The sequence below is a fragment of the Sinocyclocheilus rhinocerous genome, unplaced genomic scaffold (genome assembly GCF_001515625.1).
Source record: "Sinocyclocheilus rhinocerous isolate Xijiao unplaced genomic scaffold, SAMN03320098_v1.1 scaffold444, whole genome shotgun sequence".
Lineage (NCBI taxonomy): Eukaryota > Metazoa > Chordata > Actinopteri > Cypriniformes > Cyprinidae > Sinocyclocheilus > Sinocyclocheilus rhinocerous.
Window position 1 is genome coordinate 722,590 of NW_015645540.1, and position 24,348 is coordinate 746,937.

General features: G+C 35.7%; 3 protein-coding genes and 1 pseudogene across 4 annotated transcripts; 3 read left to right on the plus strand and 1 right to left on the minus strand.

The window, feature by feature from the left end:
- Positions 1–3,450: 3,450 nt before the first annotated feature.
- On the minus strand, positions 3,451–6,858 carry LOC107706314 (retinol-binding protein 1-like). The gene is made up of 4 exons (XM_016509979.1): positions 6,725–6,858; positions 6,281–6,459; positions 4,306–4,407; positions 3,451–3,674 (listed from the first exon to the last, which is right to left on the minus strand). Exons 1-4 carry the CDS (start codon positions 6,798–6,800, stop codon positions 3,615–3,617), a joined length of 417 nt encoding a protein of 138 aa, XP_016365465.1. The 5' UTR covers positions 6,801–6,858; the 3' UTR covers positions 3,451–3,614.
- Positions 6,859–9,583: 2,725 nt separating this feature from the next.
- On the plus strand, positions 9,584–10,232 carry LOC107706282 (retinol-binding protein 2-like). Its single transcript, XM_016509961.1, has 2 exons — positions 9,584–9,837; positions 10,015–10,232. Exons 1-2 carry the CDS (start codon positions 9,765–9,767, stop codon positions 10,230–10,232), a joined length of 291 nt encoding a protein of 96 aa, XP_016365447.1. The 5' UTR covers positions 9,584–9,764.
- Positions 10,233–11,800: 1,568 nt separating this feature from the next.
- LOC107706339 (coatomer subunit beta'-like) lies at positions 11,801–21,985 on the plus strand. Of its 2 annotated transcripts, none has more exons than XM_016510012.1 (22): positions 11,801–11,936; positions 12,611–12,748; positions 12,878–12,964; positions 13,386–13,512; positions 15,323–15,471; positions 15,560–15,706; positions 15,803–15,902; positions 16,017–16,159; positions 16,576–16,775; positions 16,930–17,040; positions 17,127–17,215; positions 17,402–17,508; positions 17,606–17,749; positions 17,996–18,126; positions 18,737–18,944; positions 19,300–19,410; positions 19,587–19,801; positions 20,011–20,103; positions 20,469–20,652; positions 21,287–21,361; positions 21,507–21,677; positions 21,758–21,985. In XM_016510012.1, exons 1-22 carry the CDS (start codon positions 11,934–11,936, stop codon positions 21,851–21,853), a joined length of 2,829 nt encoding a protein of 942 aa, XP_016365498.1. In that variant the 5' UTR covers positions 11,801–11,933; the 3' UTR covers positions 21,854–21,985. The 2 variants fall into 2 exon arrangements, with proteins under 2 accessions (XP_016365498.1, XP_016365500.1); XM_016510014.1 differs by having other exon boundaries at positions 11,802–11,936; positions 21,510–21,677.
- A 1,293-nt stretch (positions 21,986–23,278) lies between these two features.
- The window catches only part of LOC107706315 (zinc finger protein 345-like), a 4,133-nt pseudogene continuing 3,063 nt past the window's right edge, over positions 23,279–24,348 (plus strand).

Here is a 24,348-nt window from a genome sequence, read left to right on the forward strand (position 1 = left end):
TCTAATGAGTACCTGAAAGCTCTTGGTAAGTCAATTACCAGTTCAAAAAGCAGAGAATCTTCTGTAGGCTTAATTAACATTATCATTACACTGCACTATAAAACCTTTGGAACATAATTACATTACTGAGTAGGGCTTCATATTCCTACTAATTATTAATTAAATTAAAGAGTAACAAATATTTAATATTCTTATAACTGAATTTCACTCATTTGATATACAGTATATACACACACACACACATATACAAATACACACACAAATGGACAAGTTATATAAATGTACATACAGTGCATTGTAAACTACTGCATATATGTGTGCAAATATGTCACATAGTGTATTTGTTTTCAAACTGTCTCTGAAATGTAAACACAAAACTAACAGAAAATAATAAATATACACACTGTGAGTTAAGTAATCTCATTCTGATTTTGGCTCCGGTTCCTGTTGCTATTAGGAAAACTGCCACCGTGATGAAGCCAGCAACAGCATCACTGAGAATAGAGATCACTTCATCGATGAGACAGTCAGCATTGACGGCATGACATTAACTAACTTTGCCAGGAGTCTGAGGAGGTGCATTTTGAGGTGTATAAAGTGGATATTACTTGAATCTGATATCTGCAGTTTAAATCCTCTTTAACTTTTATAAATTTCTTACTTATCAATTATGCCTGTAGCTTTTAAGAATTCTTTATTATTGCTCTCCATGCTTCCAAACATATTATGCATACGTTAGATTCAATCTGGATGATTCAGAAATAAAGCCTAATGAGTTAATTGAGATGAATTAGTAAAGGCCATGTGAGCAAAAAGCATTTTCTACTATAAAAAACATTAGGCTTTTTTTTTTTTAAAAACGTGAAAATAGATTTCAGCTGTATTGCACTTGAATCACAAATTAATGTCACTCTTCAAGATGCACTGAGAATTTTTGACTTCTAATTTACATATCAACTGAGAAATGTCTTTTCAGTTAATTTAATCTGAAAGTTTATGCAGCAGAACGGTGTAAATCCATGTGAATAATGTAACGATTGTCCCCTGTCATAAATCCGATTTCTTGTGCTTTGAGCTTTGAGGGTTGGTTTTATCTTGTGCATGGTATTGTGCACATTGTGAGAGTGTTTTTCCAAATATAGTTGTACTGAGCAGCACATGTGTGGCGGTAATGAAGCTGATCCGATTAATAAGGTGGTAAATAAAATGCGGTGCTGACAGCCAGAGCTCAGGAGGGCGATCATCAGGCATCAGCTCTCCCCTAAAAACACTTTTTCAGGACATGAAGAAAATCACATATATTACACAATGCCTGCTTCATACTGGCTACTGGAAATGGTCTCCAGTGACAACTTTGAGGAGTAGCTATCTCAAAGCTCTCAGTAAGTTTTCATTCTCGGAGATATAAGAGCACGGGACTTTAAATTCTGGCTTTATTTATAAAACGCTTAGTTCCACGTCTACTAGATTTGTTAACTGATTAATTCTTGGCTGATTGTGGCGACCAGTATTTGAAATGAGTTGAATCCTTCACTCACCCGATTCTTTAAAATCACTGATCGCCTGAGTCTAGGTTGACTTGCGTCATATGCCGAACACATGGCCTTCTTTTGATCAGTCGATAGCCTATCCTTAGCTGCGTCCCAATTCAAAGGCTGCATCCTTCGAAGGCCGCAAAGGTTGGACCAAGTGTTGTTAAATGGGATGGTCTAGTCAGGGGTGTCCAAACTCGGTCCTTGAGGGCCACTGTCCTTCAGTGTTTAGCTGTTCTTGTCGCTACAACTGTGATGTTTTTACTGGACTTTTTTTAAAAGTTATATTCAACTGCCTAAAAACAAAACACCATGGTTCCACCATGGTCAATTTATGTACATATAAGCTATATAAAATCATTTGAAATGAAAGCATTTAAACAATAAACAGGTGCTTCCTTAAACATCATACAAACAGATCTGTCAGACTGGGTTAGTAATTTTTTTATCTTTTTTTATCCCAAAATTACTGAAAATGTTAATGTTGCTATCAGGAAAATTGCTGTTTTGTTACAACCTGACAAATATATCACAGAGAATAGAGATCACTTTATTATCAAGAATGTCAGCACGTTCAAGAACTATAACATGGACTTTGTGGTTGGTCAGGAGTTTGAGGAAGACCTGGGTCCAGTAGATGGCAGGAACTGTATGGTGAGTGTGCCAACATCAGAATAATCCAGAAGTATTTATGAATCACTCATGATGGAGAGAGAAAACTGGACTTTAAAGGGGTCATATGATGCGATTTCAATTTTTCATTTCTCTTTGGAGTGTTACAAGCTCTTGGTGCATAAAGAAGATCTGTAAAGTTGCAAAGACTAAAGTCTCAAATCCAAAGAGATATTCTTTATAAAAGTTAAGAGTCAGCCACGCCTACCTAAAACGGCTCGTTCTAACACGTCCCCACATACCTACGTCACGATCTGGGAAGATTTGCATAACGCCTGAGTGACAGCTTTTTAGTGATTAACCTAAAGCGCTATTTGCTCGCTTTCTAGGCAGGCTATAATCGGATATATGTCACTCCTGAAACTTTGCTGCATGTACAGGGTATGTGGCTGTTGGTCCTGTTAGCAGCAGTAAAACAACTTTTATTTAAATTCTGAATTGATTATAGCCTAGAAAGCGAGCAAATAGCGCTTCCATATAATCACTAAAAAGCTGTCACTCACTTCAATTGATCACAATCTCACGATGTTCCTTTATAATCAGTGAAGCTCTCTGAACGGCAAATAATATCTTATTTACGTGTCTACGCGTGGCGTTTAGCACTGAGTGAATTCTGACTGTCACAATGCGTGCGTGAGAGGTGGCAGCCCAATCTATTTATATCTTTATAAATATCTTAATATATTATTATATCCTATAATAACCATTTACACGCACGAGCATTATCACACGAGCTTCGCTACTGTACTGATGCTACAAATGACATGTGATCACCAATGTGAATTAGTGGCGCATTGTGCAGGGGGCGCCAGGACAATAGTATCATTACAAGGCTATTGTGCTCATTTGATACGTTAACAACAGATGTTTGACCACATCTGTGCGACATTGTGCTTAATTAGCCCAAGCAACCCCTTTGGCAAGAGGGTGTCTAAGGTGTGTTGAAGAATCTATATTTAGGTGCATACCGCCACCTGCTGATAAGAAGTGCAATTTATAGAGACAACAAAAAGGAACGTGTTTTGCACATGGGCACCTGATATTAAAGTTATTGATTCAGATGATCTTTGACCTGGAGGATTTAAAAAAAAACGAAATCTGTGTTTTGCTCTTGAAATCACAATTGATGGACTAAAGAAAACTGACAAGAACTGTGCAGATGTTTGTGTTCTTTTAGCTAATGCAGAGGTTTTCTGTTTGAACAAACACGTTGGAAGAGTGAACATGCATATTTTTGTGTTTCCATTTTATTTTCTTTGACAAAGTTTTCACCATACATTGTTTACATGAGGAATGAAAAAGACATAATAGCTACACTTAAAAATGACTATTTAACACAACAATTACTGTTATTAATAGGCAGAAATGTTCCCTTTTCTTCACGGTAGAGTACTTGTGGTTCAAGGCACATCAGTCGAGAACTTGTTTCCTAAACACTTGTTTACACATCACTCCACAGACTCGCATTTCCTGCAAAATAAATAATAAACAAACAAAAAAACATTTAAAAATGAAAACAAATGTTCTTTTAAGGAAAGGACATGATGTGACATACATTTAATAGCATAGATGTGCTTTTATATACATAATAAGGTCCAACTAAATGTTGACCTCCTTTTTTACAACTACTGTACATGGCCGTGGAAAATTAATTTGAGTTATACTACAGTTTTTTTCACGACATTACTGTTTTTGCAGTACATTTGATCGAATAAATTCAGCCTTAGCAAGCTTAAGAGACTTCTTTCAGAAACATTTAAAAAATCTTACCGACTCTGAACATTTGATTGGTAGTGTAGCAGTTTTTAGGTAACAGTCATTTATACAAGTTAGCAGCTATTATGCACAAATATTTGAACAAAGAATGTTGAGTAATAAATGAAGTACATTCCAGGCAGCTGTATAATGAAGTCACTAAATGCATTTCAGCGTATACACGTTTTAGATGCGTTTGTTATTGTAATGCGTGACTGCTGCAGTAATGATGTTATCTTATTAATTACACTGTTGACTACACTAACAACACGAAGCAGCCAAGTGTGACCTTTCATAAAACAACAGAGCATGTCCTCATATGAACTGCATCCTTATACACACTTACCACATGTAATTCATCCCCTTTCACCCACTGGGTCCAGCCCCTTCCCTCCTTTTCTCCTTTCTGTACACACACCAGTTTGTCTCCCTCCCAGTTTACCATGGTCTACAAAACAAGGACAAATACACGCTGATGAGAAAGATGAAGCTGGTATTGACTGACACAGAGAATAGAGAATAAATTGTATACAATTTGCCAAAAACATAGCACTTTTAAATGTAAGGGTGGGTTCCTCTAATTTTTACCTTGAATGCGCAAGGCTTCTGGTGTCAGTCACTTCCAGTTATTTTAGCTGTACAATATTAGTATTATTTAAATTTATTATGCTTTGTAGCCCAAATTTTACTGTTTGCTGCACATTCTTGTTATTTACCTATACTAGCTAATGACGTCTAATGACATCAGACGTCTCGCACATTCACAGGAAATAGCTTATACTTCAGCATTAAAAAAAAAGTACAACAATTTTTGGACAACATTTAACACCAATAAATGTCACAAACACAAAGAAATGGCAAGAAACATAATGAATTAAACAACATTTTGAAGTAGAAAGACTAAAATATTATTTTCTTGTAAAACATACTCCATTTATCTTTACCAACTTCGAAAATAATGTTATACAGTATATACAAGTTGACCTAAAGTTCCCGAGCACCAGGTGTTTGTGGCATTAACCCGAAACCCTCGTGGATTTAAGATCACAACAGGTCATTGAATGTAAATCTCAATCTAATCCGATTTACTGACTCATCCACCACAGTAACCTACACTGTCAGAAAAAAGGGTACGGTTGGGGTCCGTTTGTGAACACTTAGGGTACAAATGGTGAAGTTGTACCCTTAATGGGTCATAGTTACACCTTAGGGTACTCATATGTACCCTTTAGGGGTAAAAAAAGTACAAATAAATTAAATGTGTAGTACTGTATTTGGTGAAATGTGTGTTTGTGATTAAATGTTTTAAGGGTATAAAGTTACAATTAATTAAATGTGTACTGTTGGTAAAAGATTGCTTTGTGATTTTTGATGTTCAAAACGGTTTTAGAAAATGTAGAATGTAGTAGAAAAATACTTAAAATGAGATCTAGTGCTGTTTTAAAAAAAAAGTGAAATTACTTTATTCTAATATTTTATTACATGGTAAAAAAAAAAAAAAAAAGTTAATGAAATGGGATGTACTGATTTTGAAGAAATGTTTAATATAATATTAAGCTTAATCTTGCAGTTTACAATTATAGAAATACAAATCGTTTTAAAAAGTAATAGTTACAATTAATGAAATGTGTACTGTTGGAAAAAAATAGCTTTTTGATTCTTGCTGTTTACAATTTTGAGTATAAAAAGTTAACTTTTTTTTTCTCCTTTTCAAAAGTAAAATTGCGCAATATATATATTGTTATGATATTGTGATAGAGCTTATAACATTCATCCTGTGAAAAATGTGATAATTTAATGGTTTTGAATGTTTAATAAATGTGATAAACAGCATTCTGGCCTTTTTAATGTGCTGTATGGAGTACAAATTTGCCATCAAAGGGTACAAAAGGCTTGTCACTGGGGCAGTACACTTAAAAGTACGAATTTGCACCTTTTTTAAACATCAAAGGGTACAAAAGGCTTGTCACTGGGGCAGTACCCTTAAAAGGACGAATTTGCACCTTTTTTAAAGGTACATTATGGTACCATAGCACTATAAGGTACAATTTAGTCAGCAGAGGTACATATTTGCCTTTGGAAGGTACATACTGCAAGGGTACAGATATGTACCCATGTGAAAGGGTACAACGGGTGTACCCTTGAGGGTACTGCCCCAGTGACAAGCCATTGTACCCCTGAAGGTACAAATTTTGCACATTTTTTCTGGCAGTGTAGGAAAAGCAGTTCAGAATAGTTTTCCATATAAAAGCATTTCTGATCTTACATTATTGTCCAGTTGCACTTTAAGTCGTACTTTTATAAATAAGGAGGTCACTTACCATACATTTCCTATCATCTACACCAACCAAATCCTCCTCAAACTCCTTTCCAACATCAAACTCCATATGGTAGTTCCTAAAGGCGGTGAGAGTCTTGATATTAAAATGATCACCATTCTGAACAATCTCCTTATCAAAGATGAGATAGCTGGCAATTTTTCTGATGACAACATTCACATCTGTAAGTTGAATACACGAACACATGTCAACCATAGCTGTATACATGAGCCAATATTTTTTTTAATTTTTTTTATAATAGAATCAGGTCTGCCAAGAGTACTAAAACGTATCTCTTGAGTTCAAAATACAGACATGTATTTCTCTTGCTTTGACTGTTTCGAACAGAATATATTCTGTAACATCTCACATACCTTGTTCAGCATAGAACATTAACTTCACAGGAGTATAATGAATAAATAAATAGAATATGAAGTATCAGCCTACCTAGTGCTTCCATGTATTCATCAAAGTTTTCATTACTTGTCATTTTCCAGAATCCATTCATGTCTACGGAAGACATATTTGCTTCTTTTTTTGTGTTTGTCCTCTGCTCTGATGTTTCAAAGCTTCAACATCAAAGTGCGGTGTGGCGTCTCAAATCACAGGACACGTAATCCTAAAGCCAATTAGGACCTTTGGATTATCTCAAAGAGTGCAATGTCTGCTGTGGACATTTTATATATATATATATATATATATACAGGAGCTCTGTCGTCGGGAGTGAATTGCAATACATGATGCATCTCATGAGCTCATGTCAGTCAACACATATGAACAGACAGACATGCCAGTTTGTAATTGTTTTGATTCTCAGCCGGTCAGCAGCACAACAGTCAGTCAAGGCAACAATCACAATGCTGTCAAACAGGTTTCCATTTATGCCTACAGACACCAGAGAGAGAGAGAGAATTGTTCACTGCACAAACAGGAGGTGAAGACCTGTCAGTAATGAGGCCAGTCTTGAGATGTCTTCCTGACTATAAATAGCTCTGAAGTGTTAACAGTGAAATCTAGAATAAAAGGTACAGAACTGTCATGATGAGCTATAGTTGAGATGTTTACTTTTCAGATCATGGCCTATTTCATCTTCCACAAACAAGAGAGCACCTTTGCCAACCAAACCTGTCTTGTTGTATCTACACTATACCATTCCAAATTCCAAATTTGGGGGGTTTTGAAAGTCTCTTACGCTCATCAAGGCTGCATTTATTTGATTTAAAATACACCAAACTAAGTAATAATATTGTAAAGTAATACTACAATTTAAAACAACTAATTGTTTACAAATGTAATTTATTCTTGTGACGACAAAGCTGAATTTTCAGCAGCCACTACTCTTCAGTGTCACATGATCCTTCAAAAATAATTTTGTTGATCTGGTGCTCAAGAAACATTTCTTATTATTATCAACATTTTAATATTTAATGTGATTAATATTTTTGTGAAAACTGTGATACATATTATTTCAGGATTCTTTGATGAATGGAAAGTTTTAACCTCCTGAGACCCTGCATCCTCATATGAGGACATTTTATTTTAGTGAATTTCTCTGAGACTATACATGCCACAGTTTTAAGTCCGGATGTCCTGTACAGAACACATTCAGGACTTTTCAGAGATACTAAATGTTTGGATGTTTCACCATGACCACTCCCTCTCCTTGGTCTTCAAAAATGTCTGATTTTAATTTAGTGACACTCTTATGGAAATATGATAATATTTTGTAATTATCATTTAAATCGGACTAATTTTTAAACTGTGTGTCATAAATCAACGTCTCAGGAAAATGTTATGGGGTTTCGAATCAAAATATGACTTTCTGTTACGAAACAGGACGTTGATTTCATACATGTCCTCATGTGAGGACACCGGGACTAAAAGCATGTTTTTTACGCATTTTGGGAGACACAACAAATTAATAGGGAAAGAAAATGTATTTCAATATCCCTATGAAATATTATATATTACTATGAAAATCTTGTCAATTATTACTCCCATTATTACACTTCTTTTTTCATTACATGTTGCCCCAAAAACACATTAATATGCAAATTAGCTTTAGTTAATAGATACATTATATATAATGAGAAAACCTGTTTATGGCCATTTTACACACATTTTGCATGAAGAAAAAATGGTATATCAAATCATTCTGTTGTAACATAGTTGAGAATTATCTTTATACAAAGTGGTTCAAAACTAAAAATGTATTGGTGATTTAAAAAAAAATCTATTGTTTTTGCCTATGCATGTTCATTCATGTCTTTTTATTTTTTAAAGAAATTGAGTCCCGATGTCCTGATCATTCGGCTTCAGCGTCTGATCTAACGCTGAACAGCGATACCTGGTCACAGTTTTCGATAATTATTAAACGATGCATAGTGCTTAAAGCCACGTTAAAATTAAATGTTTACGGCCACAAGTAGCTGTTAGAAAACATATAGTTTGATGATTTTCTAGAAGCAAGGATAAAATAACATTTTGTGTATCCATCCTAACGATAGCTGCATTGTGGTACTTTAGCCTATTCACTAAAATATGTTTAATGTTAGCCTACCATATTCAAAAACTCGCTCACTCTGCTGTTATTTAATAGATTAAATGCACTAGAATTGTATTGAATAGTACGTGGAGACACGTTTTTAATTAAAATATTCATATTAATCAAAGATTTATTCACTTTTAATGCGCCTTATTTCGAAATGTACAGAAATACGTTCATATGTCGTTTAGTTATGATTATTTCATTTATTCATTATAGCCTAGGCTACTATTTATTACTAATGTCTCATTTCAGTTTTAGTTTGGCTCTAGTTTTGTATTTATTCCAGTTTATATGAAAAGGTTCGTGTAGCGTGGATTAAAATTAATATACAGACTAAATCCTTTTCACTGAACGTGTTAAAAATACGTTTGAAAAGTTGTCGGGAGCATGGTGGTGGTGACGTTGAAGGCGAGCGACCGTGGTGCTGTAGTTCGTTTATAGCCCAAGTTTAGCTTTTAAATTCTGGCGCTTTTATTTTGGCTTTAAAATATATATAATATATATAATATAATAAATATATATTATTTTGTGAAGATTATCTTAATGGACAAAACGTGTAAGTTTCATGAACTATGATTGAACAGAGTTTATATTTTGCGATAATCCAAAAGCCTATGGAAAAATCCTATTGGCTTTTTGTCGAGGGAACCAGTGCGATGCTAACAGCCGATCCGCATACAAAGTGACGTCATAGTTCCCCCACTCCAATTTGGGTTAAATCAACCCAACGTCCTTACCCAGCAGGCTCAACCCAGCATTTGGGTTGAAAAAACAACCCAGCATTTTTAAGAGTGTTCTCTCCCATTAGGTCATAGATCTCTCTTATCATCACTCTGGCCTCTCCCCTCATTGTGAATGAACAGTTGAGTATAAAAGCTTTGGTGCACCTCCTCACTTGACCTGGCAAAGCTCCTGAAGTCCAGAGCTCATAGCACAACCATGCCTGTGGATTTCACTGGAAAATGGGAGCTGGAGTCGAGCGAAAACCTTGAAAATTACCTTAAAGCACTGGGTAAGCCTGATCAGTTGTCTGTCACCACAGGTCAACAGAGTAGAAACAAGATAAATCTGTGCCATTTTCTAATTCTGATTATGCAGTTTTATTATAATATTTGACATAATTGAAAAATATGATATAGTTTATATCATGGAAATGACCATGCCAAGTTAAAAATATTTACTCTCAAAGACATTGACTTTGCCATCTGCAAGATTGCAGTCCACCTCACTCCAACAAAGACCTTTATCCAGGATGGGGACAACCTTGTGATTAAGACACAGAGCGCCTTCAAGAGCTATGAGCTGAGCTTCACTATTGGAGTTGAAAAGGAAGAATTGACTAAGGGATTTGACAAAAGGATGCTAAAGGTGAACTATTTATATTTAATATTTGTGATCCTCCTCTAATGACATAATGTTATTTAACCTGTTTGGCCTGTTGGCCATGATCTCAGTAAGTTTGTTCAGTAATGAACAGTAAAACAAATAGAGCACAGGCTTCAACTTTTGTCCAGAGGGACAAAATGCATTGAAGGTCTTCCTTTTTTTTTCTTTTTTTTTTGAGGCCATCTGAATTTATTTTATATAAACAGTGCTATCTGTCAGTGATAGAGTAAAATCTCCTCAATGAAAATGTTTCTTTTTATATAATGATCAGTAGGCTATATAATGATTAAAAAAACTATTTATTAAATAAATAGTAAACATATAAAAAGAAATGGTAAAATTAGTTTGTTTTGATTAAAATCATGTAAATGGATGGAAACACTGGATAGAAGATGACAAACTTTATCTGGTGAGCATTCAGTCATTGGATAATAATAACCCGATTAATGTTAGAATCAGCATTATTGCTTAAAAATATTTTTATTGATTTAAGTTTTTATGAAATTTCTAATTAAGGAGTTTAAATGATAAAAGTATTTCAGCTAATTACATTTTTTTTTCACACATGAATAGGGAATATTCCCGCACAATTCCTGCTTTGCTTTGTACTCATAACGGATATGTTTTGACCTCATGATCATTTCAATTTCAGGAGCTCACATGTGAGGACGCTGTGTGCCAGCAAGTGTACAAAAGAAAAGACTGATTTGTCATGTGATTCAGTTCATGTTGTTCTACTATCAAGTCTACTACTAATCTATGTATTAACCTGTCTAAATAAAGACAATGAGATGTTATGGCTCATAATTTCTTGTGAACGTAACTTAGTTAAATTTTTTATTTGTTGTTTTCTCTCTCCCTTGCTCACACAATCATAAAACCACACAGACATTTTTTTATACAAATACATATTAATTGATGATATGCATGATTTAACACAACAATATAGAGCTATAAACGTAATTCATTTCCCCATAATGAACTAAAAATCATTTTACATACATTGGAGGGCTATTAAATATCCAATCAATACTATAACGGTCAAACATGAAGAGACACATATCTAAAGCAAACTATATTTGTTAATTCATTGATTTCATTAGGCTATAAAAATTATCTAACTACTATTTTATATTTATAATTATAATTTATATAATTAATTGATATAATTTATATATTTATAATTATAATAATTAGATGGTAGAAGATACACATTTAGATACACTGTAGAAAACGAGCAATTGTGTAATTGTACTTTTGACTCAAGGCCATTGTAACAGGTTCCTTGTATGACGACTAGCCTTAATATTGATCATATCTTAATGTCTTAAACATTTATCTATTAACCTTTTAAGATCATACTGCGGTGAGACTTTTCAGGCACATTTCAACACTGTATTTTTGGCGTGTTATTCATCATAAGTACACTGAAGGTGGTACCATTTTTGGCTTTACAGGAAAGGGTAAGCTCAAACTCGCCGCAAGCGCCTATCGCCATGCAGCATCCCTCAAAAGCCGAGTTTAACCGAAATTCCCCGAAACATTCCGAAGTCGTCCGAGTGTCACGTCAACGCTTCCGACGTCAAGCGTACTGGCTTTGAGGAAGTTCCACGTCACATTTGCCTGCCGTGCACAAAACTGCAGGCGAAAAAACACATCAGGCTCTTGGTGGATGATATAAAATACTACAGGTGAAGGAGACCAAAACCAGCAAACACAAACATGGTAAGTGTGGCGTCAGGATCTATATTATGGGCAATATTACAGCTGGTTCGCAGATTTTGTGTAAAAATACGCTTCGAGTAAAGTTAGCTCGCGCTGTTAGCCTCGAAGGCCTTTAGAATGGCCACATAGACAACACTATCATTCAGTCAGTCTGTGAATTATTTATTCATTTTCACTCTCATTCTAGATTATACTTTCATTTAAAGCCATTTACCATTACATATATTATAAATTAACTGTTCACTTATATGTTGTTATGAAGTGATATCTTGTGTCCTGGCTAACAGCTGATGATATGAATGTGACTTTAACATTAAGTTTAAGTACACATTAAGAAATAAACAGAAATTATGAAATGTGCTGCTGTATATATTCTGTTCAGTAACATGGCAATTATCTGGAAGAGGTTTGATTTGTAGTGATTTTATTGCTTATTAACTGTACTGTAAAGGTTAACTGCTGTTATTTTATCAGACTTAGGTGACAAATAGCAAATGTGTTGTGGGGAAAAAACAGTCAAGGTTAAATAACAAAATGTCACTGTTTTCTGTTCTTGAAACAGTGAACATTTGTGCTTTTTGTATAGACTGTTGGTGTTACTACTGTATACTTGGTGCTGCTAACCAAAGAGATGCTGATTAATCAACTTGTAATTGTCTTGTCTTGTCTTCTAGCCTCTGAGGCTGGATATCAAGCGCAAACTCACGGCTCGATCTGACCGTGTCAAAAGCGTAGACCTTCATCCGTCCGAGCCATGGATGCTGGCCAGTCTGTACAACGGCAGTGTCTGTGTGTGGAACCATGAAACGCAGGTGACTAGCAGACCTTATGTTTTTCAGCGTTTGCAATATATTACCATCTGATCGTCACATTTAACATTAAGGATACAGCAGTGTGTGTTGCATGTTTGTCTAATAGTGTCTAATATTGCTCTTTCATAGACTCTGGTTAAGACTTTTGAAGTCTGTGACCTTCCAGTAAGAGCTGCCAAATTTGTTGCCAGGAAAAATTGGGTCATAACTGGTGCTGTAAGTATATATGTGAATAATAATTATATGCACTGCAGTGTTTCCCACAGGATTTTGTGAGACTGAGGTGGGTGGTCCTCGATCCTTGTAGGGCGCAAAGTGTGCGCTTCACTTTGAAAAAAGCAGCGCAAACAGACTTGATAAGTCATATTATGCTTTCGGTTTTAATTTGTTCGTCGAATACTTAACCAAAACAATGGTGTGAAACACAACGTTAAAGAACTTTTATGTTATAATGAGAAGTATAAATATATCTTTGGTTTATTGTGAAACTGTGTCGGGACAGATTAGACTGTGGCGGGCCGCCACACTCTAGTTAATGAATGGGAAACACTGCACTGCTATATAATAGTTATCAATACTGTCACATGTGTAATAGATAAATAATGAACTTTTGATAAATTTCCTCCCTTTTTTGTAGGATGACATGCAAATTCGGGTTTTCAACTATAATACACTAGAGAGAGTACATATGTTTGAGGCCCATTCAGATTACATTCGCTGCATCGCTGTTCATCCCACCCAGCCCTACATCCTCACAAGCAGTGGTATGTACAGATTAAATTTACATGAAGTATTTATATTGCATATGTACATGCAGTATATGCATATATTAATATGTATAACATAGTATACTACCATTGGTTGGGTCAGTAAAGAAATTATTACTTTTATTCATCAAGAATGCATTAAATTGATTAAAGGTGACAATAAAGACATTTATAATTTTACAAAAATTCTATGTTTCCAATAAATGCTGTTTTTTTCTTGAGCACCAAATCAGCGTATTAGAAACTGAAGTCTGGAGTAATGGTTACTGAAAATTCAGCTTTGCCATCACAGGAGTAATTTTTAAAAATATATATAATATATTAAACTAGAAAAAGTTATTTTAAATTGTAATAATATTTCAACCTTGGTGAGCATAAGAGACTTATTGTAAAAACATAAAAAAATCGTACTAACCCCAAACATTTAAACTAGAAATGCACTGATTGATCGGCCAGGGATCGGAATCAGACGATTTTCCTCATGATCGGCCCGGATCGGTGACCGGCCGGTCAGTCTCACTTCTTTCCGATTCCGAGCTGATCCATTTTGTTACCAGCGGCACAGGCAATAACGTCAGCCGTGCATTCTCGCTCTCTTCTCTCCGACGACCCCTTCTCTCTCACACACGTCTCATTCGCTCCGGTTAAATAGTGCTTGTATTGTGCATTATTTTAGTCATTCCCGCAGGTTTCGCGCTTACACTAAAAAAAGAGCGCGCACCACCACTGATCTATATTAGTGGAGCGCACAAGCCGCACTCAGTCTCAAACTGCTTGTGAGCCATAAATACCAAAATGAATGGCTAAAACATAAAAAAATTGTCAAAATGCCCATCTTGGTGAGTATCCATCCAGTTAAACACAGTCAGTTTTGGAAAAAAGAAAGAGAACGCATGTTGTGTAACAGTATATCGGGTCCGTGGATAAACTCTTCAAGGGACCGCAGTCCAATATTCCTGCTGCTGTCTGTCATGTTAAAAGAAAGACAGAAAGACAAAAGACAAAGAAAATCACTTTCTGCTCTTAACTGAATACGTTTTATAACTTTAATGGTAAGCATTAATCTGTATTTAATTGTTACAATGAAGACTACATAAATTAAAGTAATCAAATGTAAAATAACACTGGATGTGTTATTTTACATTTGATTACTTTAATTTCTGTAGTATTTCTTACCTGAATAAAAACTTACTTAACCTGAAAAACTTCATAGCTCTCTTTATTCTATTGCATTTATTTGTGCTGTTGTTTGCAATTTTTTTTATTTGTTCTTATTTTATTACAGACTTTCTACTTGCGTTTTTTTTTTTAAACATAGTAGATTTTTGTTTGTATATGCTGTCAATTATAGTTCTTGGAAAGAAAATCGGAATTGGCAAAAATCGGTATCGGCAGATCACACTAACAAAAAATCGGAAATCGGAATCGGCCAAGAAAATTGCAATCGGTGCATCTCTAATTTAAAAAACTTACTTAACCTGAAAAACTTCATAGCTCTCTTTATTCTATTGCATTTATTTGTGCTGTTGTTTGCAATTTTTTTTTATTTGTTCTTATTTTATTACAGACTTTCTACTTGCGTTTTTTTTTTTAAACATAGTAGATTTTTGTTTGTATATGCTGTCAATTATAGTTCTTGGAAAGAAAATCGGAATTGGCAAAAATCGGTATCGGCAGATCACACTAACAAAAAATCGGAAATCGGAATCGGCCAAGAAAATTGCAATCGGTGCATCTCTAATTTAAACTGTGGCATATATGTACAAAATTTGTGTGTTTAACACTCATTGGATCTGTGTACGTTTAGATGACATGTTGATAAAGCTCTGGGACTGGGAAAAGAAATGGTCCTGCAGTCAGGTGTTTGAGGGCCACACACACTACGTCATGCAGATTGTCTTCAACCCCAAAGACAACAACCAGTTTGCGAGTGCATCACTGGACAGAACCATAAAGGTATGACTGAACGCTCATGCGGCTGGAGCAAGTTTGAATCTGACTTTCGTTACATTTCGCCTATAATTTCGTCCGTGTTTTGTTTCAGGTTTGGCAACTGGGCTCTTCCTCTCCTAACTTCACTTTGGAGGGCCATGATAAGGGGGTGAACTGTATTGATTATTACAGTGGAGGAGATAAACCCTATCTTATATCTGGAGCTGATGACAGACTGGTCAAGATTTGGGACTATCAGGTTTATTTGATCTTGATTATATTGATATGCTTAATGCAGCAAGTCACTCCTGGCTGTTTATTTACTTCTGTTCTGTGTACCTCTCTCTCTCTTTAGAATAAGACATGTGTGCAGACGCTCGAGGGTCACGCTCAGAATGTGTCTTGTGTAAACTTCCACCCAGAGCTGCCAATCATCATCACTGGATCTGAGGATGGTGAGTTGTGGCACATCTTCATTATAATGTTATAGATCTTTTAATGATCACTTTTATAAAACTACATAGCCTCATTCCTGATGCAAATGTTACTCTTTTTGTTTTATTATTCAGGCACGGTTCGAATCTGGCACTCCAGCACTTATCGTCTAGAGAGCACCCTGAACTATGGTATGGAGCGGGTGTGGTGTGTGTGTGGCTTGCGCGGCTCCAACAGTGTGGCATTGGGCTATGACGAAGGCAGCATCATTATCAAGGTACTAAAAAAAACACATAAGTAACACCATGCTGTTTCCTGTCAGTAGTGTGACATAATTGGTTAAAGCTCTGGACTGCTAATTGGAAAGTTCAGTCCCTGCAACAAGAGAGCCATCCTGTTGCGCCAGGGCTGTCAGCAAGAGAGTGGAGGATAGATAATGTTACAAATGATTTCTATTTCAAATAAATGCTGTTCTTTTGATCTTTCTATTCAAAGAATCCTGAAAAAAATATCACGGTTTCCAGAAAAATATTAAGTAGTTTTCTGCTTGTGAACAGTAGTGTATATAGATACATTTACATGACATTTCTCTGTACTTAAATGAACATTAACTAATTATGTGAAGAGCTTTATAATGTCATATCTCATGTGGAGAGTTCTCTATTAGTTAACCGCTTTATATTTCGGTTTTAGCTTGGTCGTGAGGAGCCAGCCATGTCAATGGATACCAGTGGAAAAATCATTTGGGCCAAGCACTCTGAGATTCAGCAGGCTAACCTCAAAGCAATGGGAGATGCTGAGATCAAAGATGGCGAGAGGCTGCCACTGGCGGTGAAAGACATGGGCAGCTGTGAGATCTATCCACAAACCCTCCAGCACAATCCTAATGGAAGGTAAGACCATCACATCTGTTTTTTTTTAACGCTGCTCATTTACATGTCGCCTGGTCCTTGCTCCTATTTATTAAAGTAAATATAATTTTACAGTTGTTATATAATTAACATTTCTCAACATCCAGAGGTTCAGTACTCTTAATCTTGTGTTTAGGTTTGTGGTGGTGTGCGGAGATGGAGAGTACATCATCTACACTGCCATGGCTCTAAGAAATAAGAGCTTTGGATCTGCACAGGAGTTTGTCTGGGCCCATGATTCATCTGAGTATGTACTCTATAAGCATATAGAATATGGATGTAGAAGATAACTGTCAAAAACACGTAATACTGATGTTACTCGTTTTAAATTAGGTACGCAATTCGGGAAAGCAGCAGTGTGGTGAAGATCTTCAAAAATTTTAAGGAGAAAAAATCTTTTAAACCAGACTTTGGAGCAGAAGGTAAACTGTTTTGCACTTACATCAGGGGCAGTAGTAATCTCTCTATTCACAATTTTGTACGCAAATGTAGTAAGCACAAAAAATATGCATACGCACAGTATACTGCATACTCAGTTCCTTTCATTACATTTCATGCTGAATGTAGTAAAACGGGTATTATGTATATGAATGGTTATGTGTTTGCAGGCATCTATGGTGGTTTCTTGCTGGGTGTCCGATCAGTGAATGGCTTGGCTTTCTATGACTGGGATAACACAGAGCTGATTCGCCGCATTGAGATCCAACCCAAACATGTGAGTCAACTGCTCCAGTCCTTCATTATTTTGTCTGCATGTGATTGGGCCATTTTTTTGTGTATCTGGACCAATTGCACATTGCATCTATTTTCAGATTTTCTGGTCCGACTCTGGTGAGCTGGTGTGCATTGCCACAGAGGAGTCTTTTTTCATCCTGCGCTATCTGTCAGAGAAGGTGGCCGCATCACAGGAGTCAAATGAGGGGGTTACTGAAGATGGTGTCGAAGATGCTTTTGAGGTAGGTGTACATCAGTGTTCATGTTTAACCAGATGAAAAGTTGTTTCAGAGGAAGAGCAAGTTGTTACTTTTTAATAGAATAATAAAAAAAGTGGAATTCCCTTGCCTTTTCTATTTGTTTGTTCTTTACAATACATCCAGGACTTATATTAAGATGGTAAATAGAGTCCATTTTGATTTAATATTGACTTCAAAGATTTGAAACAAATGGTCTGAGCTCCTGATGGTCTGTGTTTGTGTGTGCAGGTCCAGGGAGAGATTCAGGAAGTGGTAAAGACTGGTCTGTGGGTGGGAGACTGTTTCATTTACACCAGCTCAGTCAACAGACTCAACTACTTTGTTGGAGGAGAGATTGTCACTATTGCTCACCTGGACAGGTGCAGTCAAAGTTCCCTGTATCTGAAATATGTTTTTAGCATTTTATGTTTTGGGATGTATTAGTCACACTCACTACCATTACAAAGTTTCAAGATTTTCTTTTAATGTTTTTGAGTCTCTTATGCTCAAAATGCAGTAAAATCAAAGTACAGAAAAATTGTAATATTGTGAAATATTACAGTTTAAAATAACTGTACTTTACATTTTAAAATATATTAAAATAATTTATTCCTGTGATGGCAAAGCTGATTTTTCAGTAGCCATTAGTCTTCAGTGTCACGATCCTTCAGAAATCATTCTAATATGCTGGTTTGCTGCTTAAGAAACATCTTTTATTGTCAAGGTTGTAAAACAGCTGTGCTGCCTAATATGTTTGTGGATATTTTTGATGAATAGAAAATTCAAAGAGTAGTATTTATTAGATATATAAATCTTTTTCTAATATTATAAATTTCTTTAATGTCACTTTATCAATTTAATGCACCCTTGCTTGAATAATTAATTTTCAAAAAGTCTTACTGACCCTAAACCTTTGAACGCTAGCATAAATATACACAGAAGACATGTATTTATTATTCAGTTAGTCTAACAGTGACGTATTTTCCTTAGAACCATGTATCTTCTGGGATACATTCCTAAAGATGACCGTCTTTACCTGGGTGATAAGGAGCTGAACATAGTGAGCTACTCTCTTCTGGTGTCTGTCCTGGAGTACCAGACGGCCGTCATGCGCAGAGACTTTGGCATGGCAGACAAAGTGCTGCCCACTATCCCTAAAGAACAGAGGACCAGAGTTGCCCACTTCCTGGAAAAACAGGTAAGACTTTAAATGTTTGCCTGTAAGCAATGATTTGCATAATATAAGGTATATAATTATAATGTTACGTAAATAAAATAATATTTATAATGTTCTTGCTCTGCTAGAGTAACAGCAGCTAAGACTAACCCATATGTTTTGGCAATATTTTTCTTGATCGAAAGTGTTAAAAAATATGCATGGTGATGAAGTACAAGTTTAAGTACTTTAAAGTACTTTTGAAGATCAATATATACAATTGTGTGTCAGGAAAACCTTGTATAGATTTGATTGGCTGCCAAATGTGTAGAAAACCAAAATGATATTCTGCATATATTCTGTGATATCTAAAGAATCTTTGTCTGTGTCCCTGCAGGGTTTCAAGCAGCAGGCTCTGGCCGTGTCCACTGATCCAGAGCACCGGTTCGAACTGGCGCTACAGTTAGGAGAGCTGAAAATTGCTTATCAGCTAGCAGTTGAAGCGGAGGTTTGTTATTGTACACCAGTGGTACCGCCCCCTAGTGGTGGCCAAGCTCAAATACTTTATTTATTTTTACATTTATTGAAGTGGGGAAAAAAAAACTTTTGTAAAAGTAATGTACAGTATTCTGCATGTAAGCTAATATGATGAAGGTGTCTGATGTTACTGCTTTTCTTCTGTAGTCAGAGCAGAAGTGGAAGCAGTTGGCAGAGTTGGCCATCAGTAAGTGCCAGTTTGGTTTGGCTCAGGAGTGCCTCCATCATGCGCAGGACTATGGAGGACTACTGCTGCTGGCCACTGCATCTGGCAACGCCGCTATGGTTGCCAAGCTTGCAGAGGGGGCAGAGCGTGACGGCAAAAACAATGTTGCCTTCATGACCTACTTCCTGCAGGGAAAGTAAGTATCCTAGGAGAAAAGACCTTCGTCAGCTGAAATACAAATAGAAATATGTTGACTACAGATGTTTTACTTTTGTGGATTTTCATTTTATAGTCTACTATTAATTCCTACACTGCAGGAGGAAGTCATGTTTCAGTCACAGATTGTTCTATTTAAATATAGTTGTGCTTTATTAGTTGATTTGTATTGTTTGTTTGTCTTGCCAGACTGGACAACTGTTTGGAGCTTCTGATCAAGACAAATCGTCTACCAGAAGCAGCCTTTCTTGCCCGCACATATCTGCCCAGCCAAGTATCCAGGTCTGTGTTCATTGCCACAGCAAGGAAACAACTTGCAGTAAAGTGAAGGATTATTTTGGAAGGGCATAGAACATACTACTAGAAGAAATAGTATGAATAGAAAATAGTATGCACAATATGCTAATTTTCTGTTCAGTTTACAATCAGAACAGACTATAAGATTCAGTATCCCACAACGGTATGCACTTGACTAGTTTCCAGTGTGACAAACCTAAAATGAGTCTCTTGTTGACTCTTGTTTGATCAAACTCATAAAAATTAAGAAAATTTGGCATTACATTTAAATAAAATTAATCATTGATTTTTTTTTTTTTTCAGAGTGAAATGTTACATTTACATTTCTGTAACTGTGTGTTTGTTAACAGGGTGGTGAAGCTTTGGAGAGAGAGCTTGTCAAAAGTGAATCAGAAAGCTGCAGAGTCTCTGGCAGACCCCACTGAGTATGAGAACTTATTCCCAGGCCTGAGAGAGGCCTTTGTGGCAGAGCAGTACCTGAGAGAGACCTGCCTCGGCAAAACCAGACCTGCCACTGACTACCCACTGGTCACGGTAAGAAAACAGCTCTTTGATTTTTTTTTTTCTCTTTTCATTTTCACTCAGTGGTATTTTACTATTATTTATATACTATTGTTATTAATATTTTGAATTATATTTTTTATATGTTCAGTTTTAGTCAATTTTTTTATTTTTTTTTAATATATATATATTTCTATTTAACATTCATTTATTTTTATTTTGGTTTTAGTAATTGTAGTATTTGTAAGATGTTCATCAAATTGTAATATTGTATTTCAGCTTTATTTCAATTACCAAAAACAATTAATAGTTTTACTTTTAATTAATATTAAACAACACTGTCTTCCAAAATCTCCTTTTCTGTTTACTTATTTGGGATCCAAGCAGTGCTTTTGCAGGTTATTTACTCACTATGCAAGTCAAATCAAAACTAGCAAATATAGCTAGATTACACCCATAGGGGACACTATATTCTAAAAACATTACAATGATAATGCTTGATCAAGGAGTTTGAAAACTGATGATCACTGCTTACTGCTATTTCACTAGTTTTTTTTTTCTTTTTTTTCAAATCCATTTCATTTGTGTATAATGAGCCTTTATAATTAAAGTGACCATGTAGCCAATGTCAGTTGTTTTTTTTTCCCTTTCATTTCTCGTTCTGTAGCCCAATGAAGAAAGGAACGTGCTGGAGGAGGCCACTGGTTATGAACCCAAAGGAATTATCCCCACTCCCACGCAGGTGTGTGTTTGTGTGTGTATTTATCAAACACTCGTTTTGTTGATGGTATTACACTATAGCCCATGATACCAGTGCAAATGGGTGGTCTAAAGTGCTCACATATATCTTTGTGCATGAACTATTCAAATGACCTGTGTGTGTTCAGCAGGTGAAGGATGCAGAGGAGGCACCAGAGGATGTGGGTGTTTTGGCCTCGGTGACGGCAGCCGTCTCGGCTCCAGTAGTTGCAGCAGTGCCTACTGTGAGTCATGCAGAATCCCAGCCTGCTGAGAAGACAAAGAAAGAGCTTCCCGAGGTGACAGCAGCAGAACAGAAGGTATTTGGTCAAAATACATTAGTTAAAAAACCATATTAACATCAGACTTGATGTAACCTCACTTTCTGATTTATTTTAAGATTATTGATGAATTGGAGGATGATTTGGATAACATGGAGCTTGATGACATCGACACCACAGACGTCAATCTGGATGACGACTTCTTAGACGACTAAACCCTCAGCACTGAAGCATTAAGTTTATTTAAGCGACCAAAACTTTTTTATTTGTTCCTGTTAGACCTGAAGAGCTGAAGTCTAGGGTGAACTGGGCTGAATATAAATACGTCTTTTGGGGCGTACCACGGATGGAAAGACAAGGAGAAATGTGCTTTATTGATGATAAATTTTTTTGTACTTCATTCTGGACCTTCCATTTAAATTTTACCCATACAGCAAGGTATACATTGATTCTTGTGTGTTCAACCATGATGAATCATGGCGCCATTATTCATAATAAAGGTAACTACTCTACTACAATGATTTGTCCTGTCATAATATTGTTTGTTTTTATATTCCGTTAAATATAGAATCCTTTAGTAACCACCTTAAATTTAAATAAAAATGCAAGAGAATGCACATTAAAGGGGTCATATGATGCTGCTAAAAAGAACATTATTTTGTGTATATGTAATGAAATGTGTTTATGCGGTTTATAAGGGAGATTCATCAGGTATTATTTTATTTTGAAATGAACAAGTAGGCATCTGAATGAAACATGTGAAATGTGCTCTGCAAAATAAAATACTGAAATTTTTCAGACTTCAAAAAAAAAGAAAAAAAAAAGGTGGAGATATTCTTTATTCAGAGACACGTTTTCTTAGGTAAAATTACCAGTTAACTTTTTTACACCATGTTTAGGGATGGGTAAACATGAGATTCAAATCATTAATATGAAAATAAAAACAATAATACTAGACCATCATGAAACGTAGCTGTACAAATTTCAGCGAACATTTTCATCTTATAAAGTATTCTCCCTGGCCTGAAAAAATCCTGGTTAATGCTATCCTATAGATGTCTAAATGGGTCAACTAGTAATTTTGCATGTCAAATTTAGTTAAAATTAAATCTCACTGCATAAGTAACCTTTGTCTTTAATCTGGTACAATGGGATTTTCCCTTCAGCTAACATGATTTAAGAATACTGTGAAATTACTTCAATTATGTTTGAAAACCTTACTGCAATAATAGTATGAAGACTGCCCACCCAGCACCAGTGTACCTGTTTTGCCTTTGATGTTACAGAGCAAAAGACCCATCAGTGGTTTCCCTTAGTTCTTATCTATGTTGATAAAATCAGTACATGCTGCTGCTGCTGCTATTCTGACACAGTTGGATGGAGTTTCATAGCATTTCAAGTTTTACTGCAGATGAAAGAATCTGCAAGCATCCTTATGATCTGTAGTACTGTTCTTTCTGCAGTAAAGGAAACATTTTTGTTAGCCAGTGGCTAGAACGTTTACTAGAATGTTCACATTATAAAAAAATGATGCTACACCTTTAAAATTGGTACAGAAATCTTCCAAGAATAAAAAGCATCCTGTCCATTAGATGGAGCTAGTGCTCCTAAATGATTATTATTTGTCAGTTAAACTCAGAGTAGGCAAGAGAGGAAGAACACAGCTGTAACATGCCTTCCTTTGAGATCAGTTTGGTGATAGAGCTGTCATTTGTGTCACATTATACCAATTTACAAAACTAGTTGATAAAACATGATTGATGATCATCTGTTAACATCTTGTAATTGTTCACCTTGATTGAACTGTGACAACAATATGGCTGCCACCTTGCCCTTTCCTCATTCTGTCTGCTATCTCTGCACTTCCTCTTTAAAAGACTCTGTTGTTCTAAGATGTTGCCACAGCTTGTGCAAAAACTGTCTACAGAGCTACTGGGAGCTCAACAAGTCCCTGTTCTGTTCTTCTACATCATTTAAGTATTTCTCGCTTGGCCTCAGAGGGTGAATCCTCTCAAGACAGCAACTTCAAACCACTCTATGTGGGGAATGCAGAAAGTGAAATGGTAAGTGAGCTGCATTACACTTTACTAAAGAGAAAACTGCACTTTTTACTTTGATCGTGAAATAACTAATAACTGTCTGAGGGATTTGCTGAGACACAGGTATAGATTTTTACCTTGATTCTCTGCAATGTGTGTGTTATTATCTTGCCGTTTTATGGAATAGATAGTAGCAGTATTAGAAGAGTATTTTATCTAGTAGATTGCTATAATTTTGTATTATGTATGCAAAGTCAAAGGTGCTTTCTAACTGAAGTCAGGAGGTGGTAATACTTGAGCTGAAATTTCCCACTTCCAACCTAAAAGCCTTCTAGTCATTTTGTGTTCCTCACCTCTGACACTGAGCTGATGTATGCATACTGAAGAATCTAAGGATCCTCAAATGCAAACTGTGTTTTGCTTCAAGAGAACAACCATATGTTTGTGTTGTGTTTTACTTTCTTTCTTTTATATTCATTTACTCTTCATTCATTCATTCACTTACGTATAATCATTTAATCATTTTATTATTCAATTTAATCTTATAATCATTTCTAATAATCATTATAGCCATTTATATATTAATTTCATTGATTCATTCATTGATTAGTCATTTATATTATATTATTGTTTTTTTATATTAGTTCCCCCCCCCCCCCCCCCCCTTTTTT